The sequence below is a fragment of the Takifugu rubripes genome, chromosome 11 (genome assembly GCF_901000725.2).
Source record: "Takifugu rubripes chromosome 11, fTakRub1.2, whole genome shotgun sequence".
NCBI lineage: Eukaryota > Metazoa > Chordata > Actinopteri > Tetraodontiformes > Tetraodontidae > Takifugu > Takifugu rubripes.
The window spans coordinates 12,422,863-12,442,569 of NC_042295.1; the positions used below are offsets into that span (position 1 = coordinate 12,422,863).

The 19,707-nt window shown below is 40.6% G+C and overlaps 1 protein-coding gene across 6 annotated transcripts in view; it reads left to right on the plus strand.

Moving 5' to 3' along the window:
• The window catches only part of nbeab (neurobeachin b), a 116,871-nt gene that overhangs the window by 50,016 nt on the left and 47,148 nt on the right, over positions 1-19,707 (plus strand). For all 6 annotated transcript variants that reach the window (XM_011608593.2, XM_029844292.1, XM_029844293.1 and 3 more), the window contains exons 36-40: positions 1,545-1,609; positions 3,220-3,328; positions 4,988-5,154; positions 12,500-12,624; positions 17,960-18,106. In XM_011608593.2, coding sequence (XP_011606895.2) covers positions 1,545-1,609; positions 3,220-3,328; positions 4,988-5,154; positions 12,500-12,624; positions 17,960-18,106 — 613 coding nt within the window. The remainder of the gene's footprint in view (positions 1-1,544; positions 1,610-3,219; positions 3,329-4,987; positions 5,155-12,499; positions 12,625-17,959; positions 18,107-19,707) is intronic.

The window sequence follows — 19,707 nt, forward strand, 5'->3', positions numbered from 1 at the left end:
TCAACGACACATTTTCAGGTGATTAATAAGATTAATGGTAATAAAACTGGTCTTTTTCCACATCATTGCCGCCATGTTGACGGTCTTCCCAGCTTGCAGCAGCTGTGTTCTTCATGTCTTTGCTTCTTACCAGATGTTCTTCCACCACTTACACAGTTGCAAAGTGTAGGCTTTTAAAGTAATGAAAGCCAATCCCAATCTTACTTAAAGCTAAAATTGGTCTATTTGATAGAGAAAATTCTTGAAAATATTCTCAGGACAACTATCACACATGCCTTATATCTTCCATTGATGTGAGATGTGCACCACTGATTATCGGCTGCAGGGGTCACATCAGTTTTTTAAACAGCTGCACATCACTCTTAATTCCTTTTAAGTAGGCAGCAGTGGACTTAAAAAAATCTGCAATCAAAGGCAGACTCCTCTGGGAGTTGTGCACTCCAGTAAAAATGCAGACAAGAGAAAGCAGAGCCTGTGAAATGTTATCATAGCTGTCAGCACGCAGACTTTACACAAGATGGCAAATTTGACTTGTTGTTGCCACACCTCCACCGACCTGCTGCCACTCCTCAGGCACTGCCCCAATGTCACATCTGCCTCGATTTCTATAGTTATTTTTGTCACGTGAGCGCGGTGCAAGTGAAACCACGGAAGACTGGCTGTACATGATCCCTGTCCAAATCAACAACGGCTTATTCCAGGCAGATACTGTTGCAGAGAAAGGGGGTCACGGGGACCATTTGGAGACCAGATGCTCCGCCGTTTGTCAGCACCCTCTCTCTGATTTAAAGCATTGCAGGGTCAGACTGTGCTCTTGCATGAACCAGTATGTGTCAGAAACAACAGCAGTGTACAAAAACACATGCCCATATGTAATGATGTCAGTGTCAGTTTTTCTGGTACACAATAACTGCTGCTTCTCTGTCAGGACTTTGACATAAAGGCGACAAACACTGCATTACAATATGTGGTCTTTTGTACTCACTGTGAATTGAAGTTAATTGTGCTGCACTTTAAATGATCACATTCAAATGATTCTTTCATCTGCATGCAGCCTTTATTTGCATATTCTGAAGCCTTTGAAATAAAAACCTTTGATATTTCAAGTTTTCCACCTCTTTTGAACTGCAGACTTTTTTTCCCCTTCCATTTGCACCTCAGTGAGGGCACAGGAAAAACTGTACATCCCACAGTGAAACGCTCGTTCAAACTTTTTAATCATTTCCAGAGCAGGTTGTGAGACAGCAAGTGGCCCAGGGCTGGGATCGCTTGCAGGAGTTGACTGCAGGGTTCAGTGATCTGTCACTGGAAGGGACAGGGGAAATAGCTACATTAAAGTGAGAGGATACGATTTCATCCCACAATTACATCTCTGTGTTTACAGAGCTTTTCACCAAGAAAAGAAAGAGTCACGCATGTTGCGCAAGTTTTTCCTTTGGGTGTTGTCGACATGATATTTGTAATAAAAGCTTTCTTTACCTTGTTGGATTGTAAACACTGAAAAGCTTTTGATACGGTATAAACGGTGCATGTGTTTATTTCAGGAATGGCAGAACTCAATTCAGAAGAATGCGGGCCTGGCCTTCATTGAGCTCATCAACGAAGGAAGGTGAAGGTTACTCCACTAATCAGTAGAAATCTTTTGTTTCTTTTTTGCTTTCAAATGTGTATTTTGTAACCCATTGTGGGACACAGATGTGACTGTAGATTAGCTCCAAGCCTCTTGTTGGCCATTGTAGGCATAACGGTAAAAAATAACTTGATGATAAAAGGAATATTAGTGCGTGCCTGTCCTATTGTTTTTTCCCTCCCTCCTCTGTCTCTACAACTTTACTGTCTTTCTCTGGGTGTGGTCAGACTCCTGGTTATTTTTTTGTGGAGCAGATCAGCAGCTCAGCCGACTGGTCCATCTGCTAACCCATCTGGTCAGCCCCTTTTCTCTGGCTGCAGCCTTGCTCGGCTTTTCTGGGTCCCCCGCTGGCCCTAGAACAAAGCTTTTTAGTCAGAAGGGCCACACGGCGCTGTCCAGGGTACTGCTGACAGACCCAGTCCCTTGTCTTTGTCAAGTTAGTGCACACCTGCTAGGCTTAATTGGACCAATCTAAAAGTCGCCAGTCCTGGTAGATCTAATGTTGTCAAGGCGTGAGTGACAGAGCATCCTATTAACACATCCCATGTTAGTGTGCAACATATACTGTACATACAGTGCTATCACGGTTAAACACCGACCTTTAAAGGGGCAGGCTCCCTCCCAGGGTCCTGGCAATGAAAGCAAACTTTATGCCATGCACCTCAGTTTTTTCATGAATTTCACACATTGGTGTAAATTCAGTAACTATTCAATGTCTGTCACACACACCATCATAAAAATGTATTTAATTCACAGGACAACTATTTTGGCAATAATAGAAGTATAATTGTAGCTGTGTGACACCACTATTTAAATAAAAGCAATAGAATTCCTAAATGGCAATTACAAAATCCTATATTGTTAAAGACTTTTGTCCCAAAACTGCCCCTGTTGTTGTTTTCAACAAATTTAAGCATTCAAAGATGTCACTGCGGCCTCTTAATGAAAGATTAATTCAGCATGCACACATTTGTCCCTCTTCAGACATCGCACCAAACTTGCCTTCTTCTCTACAGCAATCTCGGTATAATATTAATGCGTGACGTGCCGTTCCTCTGCCTGAGAAGACTGAACGTCTGTCTCTTAATAAGAGCCTGTCAGAAACTAAAGAGGCTTCAACAGCTGATGGATGCAGCTCCTGGATTCCTGCCTCTGATTGGAACAGAAGGGAAATTACAGTTTTTATCAAACACTTGAAAACACAGGAGAGGCTTTAATTAAAACAATGCTGGCCTAATGGTGTGTAAAATGGCGTGTAATAAACACACAATTGTCAGGATGATTTCCTTCATTTACTCTAGGTATTGGAATTTAAATGAGACCCCCCTTCCCCATATGTCAGCCAGTTGACAAGTTGTTCTTGTTAAACTTGTCAAGCATGATGGTCAGTAGGATGCAATGTTTGGTCAGTCAGTCAGTAGGATGCCAGCCTTGGATTTTGTCATGATTCTGATCCTCCAAAGTGATTTTTCACTAATTTTCTTCTCCACATCATAGCACAGACTGTCTGTTTTACAAATCAGAAACCTCCAAAGCTGCCAGTTTTCACTAATTCTCTTGGCTCTTTAACCCTCTATATTACCATAAAGGTTACTCTGCTATGCCATGAAAGACCACATCGTCCGGGTTGCCAACGAGGCCGAGTTCATCCTCAACAGACAGCGAGCGGAGGACGTCCACAAACATGCAGATTTTGAGGTATGAATCATGATGGTTACCGATCAAACTAGTGATGAAATAAAACCCAGTATCCATGCTGGTGGCTACTATTAACAAAAAATAAATCAATCAAACTGTTGTGATATGAAGACATAATGTAGTAGACATAATGTAGAAGACATAAGGAAGTTCCCGTTTACTGAGGACTAACTCATCACCAAAAATTAATCTAAATTTTGTTTATCCACCTAATAATTCCTCAAGTTTATATATACTATATCATCCCTGTTTCCCACTACTACTGTGTCAGACATACAAAAATACAATGTGGTGTAGACAGTATTTCTTTGGCTCAGATTGATAGTCAAGTTTGGGTAAGTATGTGAGTTTTTTTTTCTTATTGCATGTAGAAGGTATAAACTCTAAAATCTGTGTGTGTGTGTGTGTGAGAGAGAGAGCTCACACACCCCCGTGCATACACCTCCTCCTCTGTTAGCAGCTTGTACATGTGAGGAGTGATGAGTTTCTTATCAGTGGAAAGCAGCCATCCTCAAACAGCTGCTTGATATACAGTCCTCAAGCATCCTTGACCTGCTAGATAAACTGGAAGAGACGGCTGGATACGCAGTGTCAGACGCTGGGGGAAGTGTACCTGGCCCCATCCCTTCTGTCTGCCAGCTCCTGACACTCCACACTTCTCATCCAGGTCTGACACTACTGTATTACCCCCTCTCTTAGATTGAAGATAGAGGGTGCAGATAAGACATTTTTACAATTAAATTGGTGTCAGAGCGAAGCTTCATAAGCTTTAAAGTGATAAATAACATTTCATATGTGTCAGGACATCAGAGTGATTCAAGGTGACAAGCAAAGATGGAGTTATCTCCCTCGTGAAGAATATTTCAAATCACAAAATCTGACGGAATTCAAATTTTTAGGAGGAAATCCAATTAACTCCCATCGTCTGTTAGTAAATTAGATTTTGAATATTATCAAGAATTCCCCCCAGGGTAGGCACGGAAAAATGATCTTGTTTAACCAGTGGATATGGTCTAATATGCTTTTCTGCTTTTATCAGGCTTGAATTCCTACACAACTAGATCAGTAATGGGATTTTATGTTTCCATTTTTCTTTTAAACGTTCTCTTTATGAATTATGAGATGTAAAACTCAATGACTTTTTAATTCATTCTATTTTTATATATATTTCATATGAAATGTGTTCCCTTGAAAGAGGTCATTTAAAAGAAAGGTGGCATATTTGCATGTTATTCCAGAGAAAAAATGGCATCGTCTATGATAACGGTGCCATAGCTTTAACCATGACAGCCTGTGTTCTTTGAGGAACTGTTGGTGTGTTTTCCCCTCTCATTTAATAGCACAGTCCAAGGCTACCTTGCAGGGAGCCTCATCTGCCCCCAGTTAGAAGGCACATGACTGCAGTCTACTCACTGTGATTTACTACACTGCTCAAAGGGAGTAGAAACATCTCTCAGCTGTCCACTAATATCTTTTACGCGCTGAAGTGTGTTGAATGAAACCATAACATTCTCCACTGTGACAAATGCTCTATTAGAGACTATATATTATTCCTTTCTTTGTTCAAGTTAAACAGTCCCAAATGATGCTACAGTAATGATGTAGTGAAACCATAAATGTACAATGAGGTTTGTGCTCTGCTTTCTCCCCCCCCTTTAGTCCAACTGTGCCCAGTACGCTGCTGACAGAAAGGAAGAGGAGAAGATGTGTGACCACCTGATCAGTGCTACTAAACACAGGGACCATGTGACAGCCAACCAGTTAAAGCAGAAAATTGTCAACATCCTCACCAATAAGCATGGTGCCTGGGGCACACAGGCCCAGAGGTGAGCCCTCACCCATATACACATTCGCATCGGACCACGGGGAGCCGTGTTAGGTCTCCAACATGAGTTGTAGCTGCTCTGGCAAAGGACAGTAAAGTTACCTGTTCACAGAGCTCTGCTGTGGCTGGATTGGGCCACCAGTTAATGCCATTTTCCCAGGATCCAATAGGGTCAGTGAGCGGGTCAGCAAACGCAATTACAGTGTGGAGTGGCTTAATCCCCCGGAGAGGACTGATTGGCCAGTGGCTGGAGGGGGGGAGGGGGGTGTTGCTGCAGCGTTGTCCAGGCATCCATTGACCCTCCCAGGAAACACAGACCAGCACCTGGTAGTGGTTTCACAGTTCCTCATCTTCCCCATGGGCCTTGTTAAAATAGCCGTCGGCTGTCCCGCTTCGCCTCCCACATCTCACTCGCGTCCACATGGTGCCTCGTTTACAGAGGAGCGGCAAAATCAAGAGCTTTACTTTTACCAAACACACAGCTGTTGCAACATGTAATTTGTGCAAAACACACAGCTGTAACATTTCAGCTGCATGCATGTGTGGGGTTAAGTTTAATCAGACGCAGAAATGGACAGCGCAATCACACAAAATACTTTTGTTCATAAAAGAGAACTGTTAGACACGTACTCCATAATGTAAACTGTATTCTTTGCCCTGAGCCTTATCTTTATTCATCATTAACATAGTTGTGCACATTTTTAAACAGCAATTGTGGTGGGGGGAAAAAATCCCTTGCAATATTATTTTTACGACTGCATTTCACGTCTTTTACATGCAATAAAGTTTTAAATTCTTTCCATTCCAAGCAGCCAGTATCATTAGCAGCTATGTGGTGTATTCTATGGATCTTATAGTGCACTTTTACACTTACATTTATATTGGCACTTTTACACTTACATTTACAATACATTTATATTGGCATTATTCACTTATGATGATAAAGGGAAATCTACAGTCATATTTCATAAATACGCCTGAAACATAATGGCAGATGTATTGGATTGACTTCTGGGCTATTCTTTCATATTAACAGAGCCATACCATTCCCTACACATTAAAGGAAAAGGTTATTGAGTGTGGGTGTGTTGTAAATTACACTGCAAAACTTCCAACAAATTCAAATTTAATGGTAACCTGCTGGTGAAGAAAAATGACGCAATATGCTCCCAAGCTTAAGGCGGTGTTGCAGTTGAGCAGCTTAGTCTTATTCAATGCTACATTAACTTTCCCATTTATGCTGCTCTTGTAAAATATAAAGGCCTCGAGCATTTCTGAGTGTGTGTGTGTGTGAGTGTGAGTGAGAGAGACTTGTTAATGTTTGTTTTCACCCTGATGCACAGAGATTGCTGTGCCTGAAGGCTTGCTTAAGGACATTTATCATTTTCGCACAATGTACCATTTTTTTCTGTGGGTAGTCGGGACAAAGAAACTGGTATAAATTATTGTATGCATATTTGATTTCTCCGGTCTCTTTTAAACTCATCAGAGTGCCATAATGATCAGGCCAGTGCTTGCTTGTATGTTTCAAATACAAATCATCTACATACTTCCCAATTCTGAGTTGCACATAAACAGCAAATAAGGAAATAATTTGTGCAAGGCTGGAAGAACAACTGCAGTGTTGCAATGGGAGTGACGAACGAGCAGATCTCAGATCCTGGGGTGTCCCTTCAGATCATACTATGCTTGCCTGATGATGAATGTCCCCCTGTATAGACTCGGCATTGAAAAATCAATACTCCTCAAATTGAAACAGTATAGGGTCGTATTGATCTGCTGCGCTAAATCAAAATGAGGAGGCTTTGATGCATCTCTCCAAGACAGCTCCCTGCCCAGTAATGACACACTATCAATTTTAGCTTTACACTGATAAATCAAGTTGAAAATTGGATGTCAGGGGTTTTTTTCCTGGGGGAGAGTGATTTTCCGAGCCCTCCGGTCCCCTCTGCTGTTGACCTCTGAACCCTGCCAGTGGATTATAAAGTTCAGGCTCATCTAAAGTAAAAGTACATGTCAAAGCAAGGTTGATGAATCCTTTGAAGAATAATGTGTGCTATTTTACAGAAGGGAATGACCTCACTGTGACCATACTGCAAACTGTTGTTTCCTGTCACGGTTGATGGGTCATTCTCAATTTGACAATAAAATGAATTGGAAGTATCCCTGAAATGCTTGTTTTAATGTTTTTATTGTCATCGGAGCTGTCTTATATCTTATTCAATCCGTCCATATTTTTATAAAAGGTTCATTTTATGATTTTAGTAAACTGAGCAGCATCTGCAGGCTCCTACTAACAGACCTCAGCCTTGCCTGACGACAGAAATGCTATTGATTGTCAGCATTTCTAGTGTATAATTACTTTTTTGAAGCAGAGGAAAGAGAGGGAGGAAGATGGCGGCAAATATCGATCTATGGTGATGCAGTGGAACGGCCGTTCCCCTCGACTAACAATGAGTTTCATCTCCCTCGTGATGAATGGTAACGCTGCGTCTGCGGATAATAACTTTGTGATGGAGTGAAGCTTTATGCCCCAGTCGTTGCTGTCACTTGACATTGTTATCAATTATAATAGAGGTCTGGAAGCACCTTCAGAGGTCCTTCAATCTCTGCAGAATTAGAAATTTGATGTCCCACCTGAGGCTGACGCCTAAGACCAAGGACTCTTGTTGAGCCTGACACCGTAAACAAAACTCTGCTTGACAATATATTCTGTATAATCAGGATGCAGGTGTATGCATGTATTTGTCATTAACTTCACACAGATCAACTCATCATCACATCCTGAAGGCTTGTTTCATTTAATGCATTTAACCAGAGTATATAATAAACCGGTAGATGAAGAGAGAAATCTGCAACCATAGATAAAGAAATAATGAAGCAGGCAACTACATACATTAAGGGGTGAATAGCTCCCTTACAGTAGTCTCATGTGTTGTTATTCATTTTATCCATGCATCTTGCATTTTCAGTCCACTATGAAGACAAAGAAAATGTGTTTGCATTTAAAATGGGCAGCACCTTAACTCTATTTAGATCTTCAAGTGCATATTTTTTTCCAACTCTTGACCTATACCAGTGTTGGTTCCTTGGGGACATTCTTAACCTTGAACGCCGAGCTAATTTCCTCTGGAAACTGGCCCGTATCACTCATTCATCAATTTCATCTGCAGCTGAACCGGAGTTGGGCACTACCTGACTGCGTGCCCAGGCTCTGATGAAGGATGGCTTATCTGTGAATCTGGCGATGCAGCAGAGTTCACCTACAGTAAAGAGGCTTCTCATCCTTCATTTGATCTCATACGTCCGTCTCCATTGCACCATATGACCTGGAGGCAGCCCTGTTGCTGCTGCGTTGGTTCCCTTTTGTCTTTGTCTAGTACCCTTTCCCCATTCATCAGGGCTCTATCTTTAAATCTAGCAAAGTCAAATAACTGGAAGCGTTTAGAGCTTTGTTTGGTGTCCTCTCGATTTTAACTCTGAGTTCAGCAATGATGAGAAATGGTGTAATCAGAGAGATGAAAGACTTATGTCGAATCTGTGGTAATCTGATCATGATGTTGGCTGTACAGCCTCATACCTCTTGACATTTGACAGATATATGATCAAACTAAATGTGTTTTTATGGAAGACGTTATTGTTATTCTCCATCCTTATCATTTATAGGTTACTTTGAAAGCGGTGGGCTGGGAAATTCTGATCACCATATGCTTGCCAGTCATCACCTTCTGATTCACGCATTGTCTCATTCGCTGTTTTTAGCAGCAACATGTCGAAGACATTAGTGTAAAAATGCTCACACAAAAGAACGCGCGGCTGACAGGCAGTCTCTTAGCATTTCCTTACTTTGGGTTTCAGAGTTAAGACTGCTCGATGGTTCCCATGTCGAGGGCCCTGCAAAGCAATAGAACCATACGTGGCCATTTTAGCAGGATCAAAAGAGTGGTTGATTTAAGCAAAGCGATGTATATTTTTATGTCTGCAACACTTGCAACTTGTTTATAAGGGAGAAAAAGCTCGTCAACTCGGAGTCAAAGATTGTTAGGATAACGGAAACCCGAAGAAAAGAGCAGTTGTCCTCAGAGTTACACTTAAAAAGTGCAGCAGGCATTGAGTGTATGATAGAAACCAGCCACTGTTCCTTTGAATAGAATTGTCAGTGATTGCAGACATTTATTATAATTACCCCTCTCATCATGTCACCAATGGAAGCTTTTAAAAGGAGTATAATGGTGTCTTATTGAATCAGTGTGTCATTGTCCTTCCTCTTGACCGCCACACACAAATCTTCTGAGCATAAATAGAATGAAAAGGAGATTTTTAACCATGAGATCCTCATCTGTCTGCGATCCAGCTGTGCTTAAGTCATTCTGGTCTAGCTGATATGAAAATCATAAAGGTAATTATTGTCTTTCACTGCACATCTGTGAAACATCTCCATTTCAGCCATTGTATTTTGATTGTGTTGAATTTGATCTGTCCCTCTTAGGTAAATGGGACATCGAAAGTGTTCCTTAACCTGGGTAACTGTGCACCAACACTGTGCAAATAACAAGAGAATGAGGGTACAAACCAAAAATGGCAGCAGCACTAATAATATCTCCGACTCTAATCCAGTGTAAATCCTTGTCATCCATCAACAGTAGCTCTCTATTTTAGGCTGACATTAAGTTTTCCAATAAAACACATATCCATCCTTTTATTTCCCCCATCTTATTTTGGATCGTGGCTGTCATATTTTCCTTTTCTAACAAGCAATGAATCTGGCAAGTCAAACACCTCCTGAGAAGAAGAGACCTTTAGATACTGATTGCAGGGAAAATAGGATGCTTCTCTTACACATTTATCGTAGCGCAGTTAGCAAACCTGAAAGCATTCATAAATAACGTTGCTCCCGTTTCCTGTAGCGTATCAGTGCAGGAAAATTAGCTTTTAAAATGCAGTTTGAGGTCAATTTGGGTGATTGATGTGTGATGGGACTAATAAATTATACCCATTTTTAGGAGGCTAGCTCACAGCCATTCTTTACAGCTGTCATGGAGCCAGACACATTTGATGTGGAAAATAGTCTCAAACCAACTCTGCTTAATTAGGAACGCTATTGGACAATTTGTTATTGTTACACAGCCAATACAGGCAAAGCTTTGCATTAATTATTCAGATAGCAGGGACTGGGCGTCATGGTTGCCTCACACACCTTACTGTTTCCAGCGGCACCGATTTGTGCATGTCTGCTGATTCCCTGACGTTTTTTTAACCATCATGAGTGAAATCAATGTAGCTGACTCAATTAGGACATTTATTTTTGCATCGTTAGCTGCCACATTTAAATACATGGCTGTCTTGTTTATTCCATTATGTGGGAGCTTATTAGCTCAAGGCTACAGTAAGAGGAATGATCTGGAAAACTTCACGGACGTCTTTCAAAGAGGTGGTTTGTTTAGTATATCTAGATTTCACATTATTGTAATACTGGAGAATATCAGCTCCTGCTGGAGCCAGTCACCAGCTGCATCAGAAAAGCACAAGTGTACAGCAATTAAACCGTCCAGGGATTGAGTTTTGGTATTTTTCATCATGGTTGAAGACAAAGTCTGCGTAAGTAAATGAAAAATGGTGTTTCTACAGCCAAGAGATCCACTCAAAAGCTTATGTGTCCATCTGATGATGTCACCGGGGGCCACCTGGAGGGATGACCGTTCGGGATCGAGTATCTTGTTCAAGGACAATTCGGCATATGATGTCCATGACTGGGACTAAGCAACCGACGTTTCGATCGATGCAACAAATGCTCTGTCACCTGAGCCACAGCCGCTTCCAGTTATGCCGAAATAAACATTCCAACAGATCAAATAAACCATCAAATTGTGTTAATACTCTTATAGCGGAATCTTCAAAGGGGCAAATTTATCCCTCACTGGCATCTGCTGTTGGCACTGGGAATTAAGGGGACCTAATCTTCTGCTGTAATCGCCTAGTTGCCTGCAGTGGATTTACATTTTTCACACTGTGTAATCACACATTTACAATATCATTTACGTGGGTTTCTCTTTTCAACCTGCTGACATCTCTCTTTTTCTCTGCTAAGCTTTGGGGAAGATTGACAGGGGACAAGCTCAAGGCGCTCAGGCTTGCTTTGCATGTGGCGCCTCACGATACTTCGAGAACACAATGAGTGCACGCTTACATGCATGCTCAATTTTGATTGATACTTAACTGAAACTGAGCTCTTGTTGCTGTCAGAGCCCACGGCCCGAGTCTCCTGAGCCCTCTGATTCTTGACATTTGCAGAGATTGTGTTCATGGAGCAGACAAGTAGTGTTTTTGATGTGAACCCCTGTAACACTTTAATCTATGTAGACTGCAGGGAAGGGGGCAATACTAACACAGCAATGGCGGCTGCCTGCCAGCGTCTTAATGTATCACTCGCGCATAAATCAAGAAACCAGGTTTTTATTTGACTAGGCATCTACTGGATATGCATTTTATAATAATAAGGCTAAAATAAATGTTCAAGCATGCACGGTTTTCTTGTATTGGACTGCCTGTTAAAGGTGAATTAAAGAGATTTTTCTTCCCTTTTCCTTCTGAAAAACAGGCTTTTACTGAGCAGCAGCCAGGGCACAGTTGGAATCAGCAGCAGTCGGCAACCTAATGCTGGTCCTGGTACTTAATGGTCTGCATTAGCTGCAAGCAATATAATTATCCCAGGTCCTCATTAATGTTAGAATAATCATTTACAAAGATGGTAACCACACACTGGAACTGTTTTTCTTCTTCCTCTTTTTTTTTGCGACCCTAATTCACTGTTATTAATAATGAATAAAAACGCAATTTTCTGTCGGGTTGCTCGAGGGCTGTGGGAATCATTTCGATGAATATTTCAGCACATTATTTTAATCATGGCTCTGCGTATGCAAGGAGGGGCCTTGGTTTGCTGCACTCATGCTTCAGCGGCCCCAAGATCCTAATCATTAAACCTCATGCTGTCTGCTATGAGGTCCCTACCTTTGATTTACAAGTCTTGTTAAAAAACATTGTAAAGAAGGAGGCGAGCTGCGCCATTTATACTTGTAATTTGATGCTGCATTTGCTAATGGGAGTGTCTGTGATTTATGTGTGCAGCCGTGGCTGCAGCTCCCCGCAGTTCTGATGCTATAGTTTTCAGCACAACATTACCAGGCCTCTCCAGAGCGTGCCACTTCTCCGTCTAATAAATCTACTATTGCTGCCCTCTCCCCATCCCCCTATATGATGTTCCACCCTGATAAGAAAAGGCTGCTGTCATCAGACCTTCAGAGAGTCATGTGCTTCACCTAACCTACTCACTTTCTTGTCTCTCTTAGTCAGACCCACGATTTCTGGCGTCTAGACTACTGGGAGGATGATCTTCGGAGGAGGCGGAGATTTGTCAGGAACCCTTTTGGCTCCGCCCACTCAGATGTCACACACAAGTCAATGCTGGAATATGGTAAATTCATCATCTCTTAGTGATTCTGGATGTCTGGGGAAAAAATCAAGAACAATTATATGTAGCCCCATATTAAATCTAAATATTGCATTTAAAGCTATGAATAAATGCATTACTGTTATTTTTATTGTCAATTTATTTGAACGACTATTGAAGTTGACATGTCCATTTTATTGCAACTCATTATATTCCATAGCACATTTTTTTAAAAAGAATTGGACACCCTCTTTTGTTTCATGTTTTTCCATGAAAGCTTTCTCATTTTCTCTCATCGTTAACATTCATTGTTGCCTCCTGCCTTGTCAGTTAAAACTAACTTTTGCAAGAAAAGCAGCTTAGTATTAAGCAATCTTAGTTTTCTCTTCTGCCAGTGTTTATGTTTAAAATAAGCAGTAGAGAATAGATTGTCTCCTAAAGCGATAAAGCAAATGTTTTTAACATCGTTCATATAAAATGGTTGATGCCTTTATGCTCAGGATAGCCTTATAAAAATAGTCATCAGTGCTCACTGACCCCTGGCTGTCCCAATGTGAAGCTACTGAATCGGACCATTGAGGGTTCAAACTGTTTTCTGGCTGCTTTCAGCACTGCCTGTAGCGTGGTATGTATGAAAACCATAGCAAGAGTGTGGACAAACACACGGCAGCTGCTGCCTCAGCTGCAGGTGGTCCATATATGAGGCAGACTAGCACTGCAATAATTACACTGATTTAATTATTTGCAGCCATTAAAACTGGCTTGTGGGAGACCTCAAATAAAAAATCCTGTATATATATATATATATATATATATATATATAGATATATATATATATCTATATATATATATCTATATATATATACTGTATATACGGTAATACTGAATTTCAGTATTTATCATCTGTATAGAAAAAGAATAAAAGTGATTATTTTAGAGCATATTGAGTATTAAAAAACCTCAAGATACAGTATTCCATTTACATTTATAGTGCTTTGTTATTCATAATAATAAACTAACTCCAGCACTACCATGCTAATGGTACTAATAGTAACTATAGCTCCCAGCCAAAGATGACACAAGTAATTTCCAAAAATATGTGCCATTCCTGGCAGATCTGAACTGTGAACAATAGTGCCAACGCAGCGTGTCCGTTATCTATTACTTAGACACGATGACTGTTTTGTTTGTTGTTTTAGACTATTTTTGTTTTTTACTGAGGGGAGGGCTCACCGGTGGTCAGATGGCTTGCTGAGAGGTGAGGGGAGCTGCATTTTCAGGTTTCCAAGTGCTTTGCACAGCAGGGGCCAACTTTTGTTTTGAGTGAAAAATGAAAATCTTTTGTTCTTCTGCCATGACTTCAGTAAGCTGTCAGCTCTGAAGCTTTTTTTTAAAAAGATGTATTTAAATTTAGTATGACAGCTTCTTTTTTTCTCTTATGAGTATTTTTAGTGTTGAAGCTCATCGCTGTCTTTATGAAGTCATTTTAGAGCAAAGGCTTAGAGGTTAGAGATAATTTAATCATCATTTCTGGAATGGTGCAGACTCTAGGAACTGCTGCTTGTCTCGGAATAACCAGAAATAATAACAGCCTAGTTGGCTCATGTGTCATTACTACTGCTCTGAAATCTTGTACTTTTATGATTGTTCAACCTTGAAACGAGATTTTGGGCTTTACAGCGAATTGTAACAATAAAAAACATGAACGGGCCCTTGATGCCATTCTCCACCCAAACATTTCACCGAGGCTCGCTGCAGCTGAATCAAGACTGTTTTCACAGTAATATCACCTCACCTTATCTCCGCTTGTATGCGTGTGTGTCATTAGTATCATTGACAGCTTAGCCAGCACATTCTGTGTCTGCCCTCTGCCTGTAATAACCTGCCCTGTTACAGCCAACCATAGCCCAGTATCACACTATATTGTTAGGTGATTGGAACTGGGCAAGCATGAAATGGAAGTCACGTTAATATTGATCCAAGTGTTTAACGGGGTGTTTTACCTCCGGGTGTCCTTGCTGTCTCATTTCAGGTGAGCAGTTTCCCTGAAAGCTGATTTGCTTTCGGCAGCGGTTGTGCTAATGCTCTGCTACAGCAGAGGCAGCCGCCTCGTGATGTCATATTAGCCCGCCTTTATGATCACAGATATAAAACAATGGTAAATTTCATTAAGGAATTACTATCATCTACATCCGGATATTTAAATGCTTAATATCCAGATGTGAGGATATTAAACCCCTGTCAACAGCATGAGCGAGAGAAAATGAGGTTGTTTGTAACCACTAGATGCACACGGAACATCCTCAGATACAGAAGAGTTCAGCAGGAGCGTCTGCACTGTATAAACTCTCTACAGATCAGAATTATGACGTTTATTTTTACGCTCTCTTGTACATTCTTTGCAAAATGGACGACTTGCATCACAGGAAGCCAGAAACCGTCACATGTTCCCCCTCATTTAATCTTTCAGTGCAGGGTAAATAAAAGTGAGAAGACAGAGGGCAGAATTGCTTTGCACTAGTAATCTAATCCCACAGACTGGACTTTTTCCTCTCCTTGTGGAATGTGGGGCCTGTGGAGAGAGCGCGTAGGAGGGCAGGATCAGAAACAGTCTGGGGAAAAAAGAGATGGAGTTTGTTTAAATATAAAAAGATTCTTTCGGGTACACTGTATGTATTAGAATAAATTATCACATATTTTTCAAATAATTGCAGGGTACCGTGAGTTAACCGGCAGATTAGCATGGACCATTTCTGACAGAGTTTTACCTGTTGCTTTATTTTGTGCTTTTAAACTAACACAACTTCCTTTCCTTCTTAACAAGAGTATATGTGGTCGTTTTTTTTGTTTTCTTTTACCTTCTCATGAGGAGATGTACCCGTATACTCATGTGGAACCTTAAGTGAAACATGATGTTGTGGATTTCTATTTGAGGAGTGGCAGTGAAGAGTTTAAGAAGGGTCTGTAATACATAGAAGACGTTAAAAGAAAACCCGAATGCAGCTTGGAGCCTGTAAAAATAAAAGCCTAGTGCTACAAAGCTCTCGAGTGTTATATTTGAAATGTGGATCTTTGGCACCAATATTATAGTTTTTGTGTTTTATTTTCCAACTGTTATCTATTCCAGGAAGTCAGTGGCGAACAAAGAAATGTTTTCCAGAAGACTGTGTCCAATATGTACATTTTCTCTGACCAAAAATAGAGATTAGTTGTCTAAAAAATAAGATTCTGTGAAATATTATTTTCGTGACTTTTGAATTTGTAATGAAGAGAATTTTTTTATTTTTTTATTTTTTTTATTCACTGTTTCACACTTCATAAAGACCATAAAGGAGGCATTTTCTGGAATCCATTAAATGATTGCTTTCTCAAATCTACCACGGTTATGTATTTTTAAACAAGTCAGATATTTTGTGACAACTTTTTAATCTATTTGCTTTCTTTTAAATTCAGAATAAAATACTTAAATCTTTTGCACTTTGCCTGGAATCACTGATTCAACTTGTAATGGAGTTTGTCCAAACAGCTCCAACAATTTATGGGAATATCAGGACAACAGAGGGAAAATCCAGACTGGTAAACCACAGCCATGGGAAGGGGGTCTTTATTTGGCCACAGCTGGCAGATCTTTGGCATCCTCCAGTAGGATCACGAAACCTCTGTTGCGCTTTACAGAGTGTAATTAGCGCACTCTGAAGCACTTTCAAGTCAGTGATTGAACAAGAGGACCCAGGAGACCAGTGATTGGTGGCTTCTCCTGGACCTGCAGGGCTCCACAGCAAGAAACAAAACTGCCGTTTGGGGAGAAACAGACCGGGATATTTATCGACTGTTGATCTTGCTTCTCGGTTTAGCATCATCACGCAGTCACACTTTCTCCCCGATCCAATATCACAATTTTGGAGACGGCTTCATGTCCTTTAACGTAGTCCTTGCGGCCTATATGAGATATTCAGAGTCTTTATTATTGCTCTTGAGTTCTCTTTACCCAGAGAGCCAAGTTGCACTCTGGGTACAGTCGCATTCCGATGGTCTGCTCTGCACCGGTGCCCCTCCTCACAACCGTTTATCATTTGCGTGTAGAAATCAGCACGGTTTATTTGGTTTACTCAGCCATGCGCACAGTTGCCAATCAGTAGATCAACCTGTCCATTGAGATTTCCCTCATTTACTGGGAGCATAATGATGGTTTACAGAATTACAGTTTTAAGTTTCCTTCATCCTGCTTTGATGTCTGACCCACTGGCTGCTTTCGGCCTTTAACGTTGCACAGAATTCATTTCCGAAAGGGGCAGACCTCTCCCCCACCCCCCGCCCGATGAAAGCGCTCCAGATACGAGGCAGAGCAGGAAGCAGAGGTTTTTTTCTCAGTAGCAGCGTTGACAACAGTCAAATGTAACCTCTTCAAAACGAGGTACACGTTCCTCAGGGGAGGGAGAGGCGAATTAAACCCAGCGCTGAAAGGAAACATGTCACAGGGGTGTCAGGCTTCTTTGCATGTATTCTTTCTTTCGCATCTGCGTGTTATTTCTCTGCTTTTCCTCACGAATTCCAACATTCCCTGTTCTCGAGCAGAAATTCACGTAAACGCTCTGAGCGGTTTGTGGCGGGCGCATGTTGGCGAGGCTGATTTAAGCTGATAAATGCATTGTGAGACCTCTTTGTTTTTGCTGGATGTATGAACGCACCCCGTTCAGCGAGCGTGATTGGCCGCTGCCATGTGATGGAAATCCTGGTCGACCAGCCTCCTAATTGTGCTGTCTGCTCACTTTCAGCCTTGTCAGGGCTCCAAAAGCAGCTCATGGTACCTCTAATCGGCTGCGAGCCGGATGCATCCCGCGACTCAGTTGTTGCTCTGTAAAGAAACAGATAGCTTTTCTTTGTTGACCTTGTCTAAAAGTAAAGGCTGAAACGCCTCTGATGTTCAACCATCTAAAACACATTCAGTCAGAGAACACCTTGACATTCTTTCATACGCGTTGGCAAGTACATAAGTGAGCATTTCACATCAGGTTCATCATGTCATGCAGAAACTCTCAACGCTTTATGCATTTTTATGTTTCATCCTTTTAAGATTAGATATGCTCTATTGAAAGCACGCTGGTCTTAATATCAACAATATGGCTGAGCATTTTTTTTTTTTTTTTTTTAGAAATACAGAAGTTATTTGTTGTGTTTTCTACTAGGTTTGTAGGGCTTAGGCAGTTAAACATAATCTTGCCTTCGTTCAGCAGCTCACCCTTTTTTTTAATTTGTATTGAAATATCGCAGAGCCAAAACACTTTGACATATGCTCAGAACCACAGAGGGCAGAGTGCAGCTTTGAGTCGTTTCCCTTCTGCTCTGCATCTGTTGACAGTTAATAATGAGGACGACGGGATCAAGCTGAAGAAAGTTTTCCGCAGCCACACTGTGCCCAGCCAGAACCCCGAGCCGGAGCTGGTACTGGATGGAGAGGACGATGGAGTCAGCTTGCTGCAGGAGAAGGAGATGGACAGCCTGGGTGGTAAGTCAGCACACTGACACGTCCATTAACCCCGAGTCAACACCAAATCTGCAGGAACATCAGCACGTCTGTTGGCTGTCTTCCGCCCTATAGGCGTAGTTAACAGCCTACATTGAAAACATCAGTAAATCAGATGATAATGAATCATTCAAATTGTTTTATTTTAGCTTTTATTGACCATTTTAGTGACTAGTGTATATAAGCATAAATACAGACACATGTATCATTCTGGTTTGTTTTGGATCTTTGTCAGCAAGGTTCCATCCTCGAGTCTTTGTCTCCAGAGGAAGGTCATCCTCACTTAAACTTAGAAACAATAATGATAAAACCAGATATCCTATGACTCCAGCTTTTCTCATTTCTCATCCAGTTCATGATAAGTATCAACTGACTTGCCAAACCCTCACCTTAAAATATAGCCTATAACCTTTTTTTTAAAAAAAAAAGTATTATTCCACTAATGCTTTTAAACCTATGTGAAAGTTTTCAAGTCAGTTGTTACAAACATTGGAGCCCTGTAATAGACATCATCAGACTCTCTGTGAATATGCTCTGGCATATGGTAACTTTTCTACAAAACACAAATGCGCTGGATAAGGTCCATAACAGAATTCTCAATTTTACTCACTAAAACGCCACAACAGCTTTTCTTTGATTGAGTGATGGTATAATTAAAGTAATCTTTTAAAAATAAATCTTTAAAAAATAAATTCATTTAAAACCTTGCAGTAGCAGAAATATTCATAAATGTTCATATGAAATGTTCATATGGTTCTCAAATAACTACAAAATACTTAATTCTTAATTGTGATTCTTTTCCTTTGTTGTACGTGTTTTTTGCATTTCAGGGTGTGTGCAGCATAATACAGCATTGGCAGAGATATAAAATGTCAGTCTTTGTATACTGCATGCTTTTAGAAGTTTTTAAGAGATGCCCTTGCATTTTCTCTTACAATACTACATTTCCCAGTATGCATTGCACACAAACAGCTCTACTACTGTAACTCCGTAGTACAGTTTTGTTTTTGCTGTCTTCCTAGGCTGGTTGCCAAAGATGCTAATTTTGGATTATTTGCATGTTTTAATGAAAATACAAAATCAAGTAGTGGTAGAAATAAAATTGTTGCAAACTTAATTTTTTTTTTCAGTAAACGGATAGTAGTAGTTAGTAGTTAAAGTTTGAAAAAGTAAAAAAAAACGTTCTCCTATAAACAAACTATATTTTTAGACTATGTTTTGAAATGTTTTATTTTACTAATTGTCTAATAAATATTAATTATGCCATTCTTATGCAGATATACATGTAAGTTCCCTTGAAATTAGCTTGTAAAAATAACACAGTAAATCAGGATTAATGCATCTTGTGCACAATGATTTAGTCTGAAGCTCTCTAGTCTTTATCAGGTGAGTACCTCAGTGACTGAACTCTCAGATCTGCTTGTTTTATATATTTAGATGTGATATCAATATAACGTGACCTATGTTCACTGATGCTAAACCTGGGCTGTGACTGAAACACGTGTGGAACACCACATTTGAATGTATGTACAGAATGGATTATTTCCAGATACAATCTGTAATAGAACCTCTACCCCCGAGGC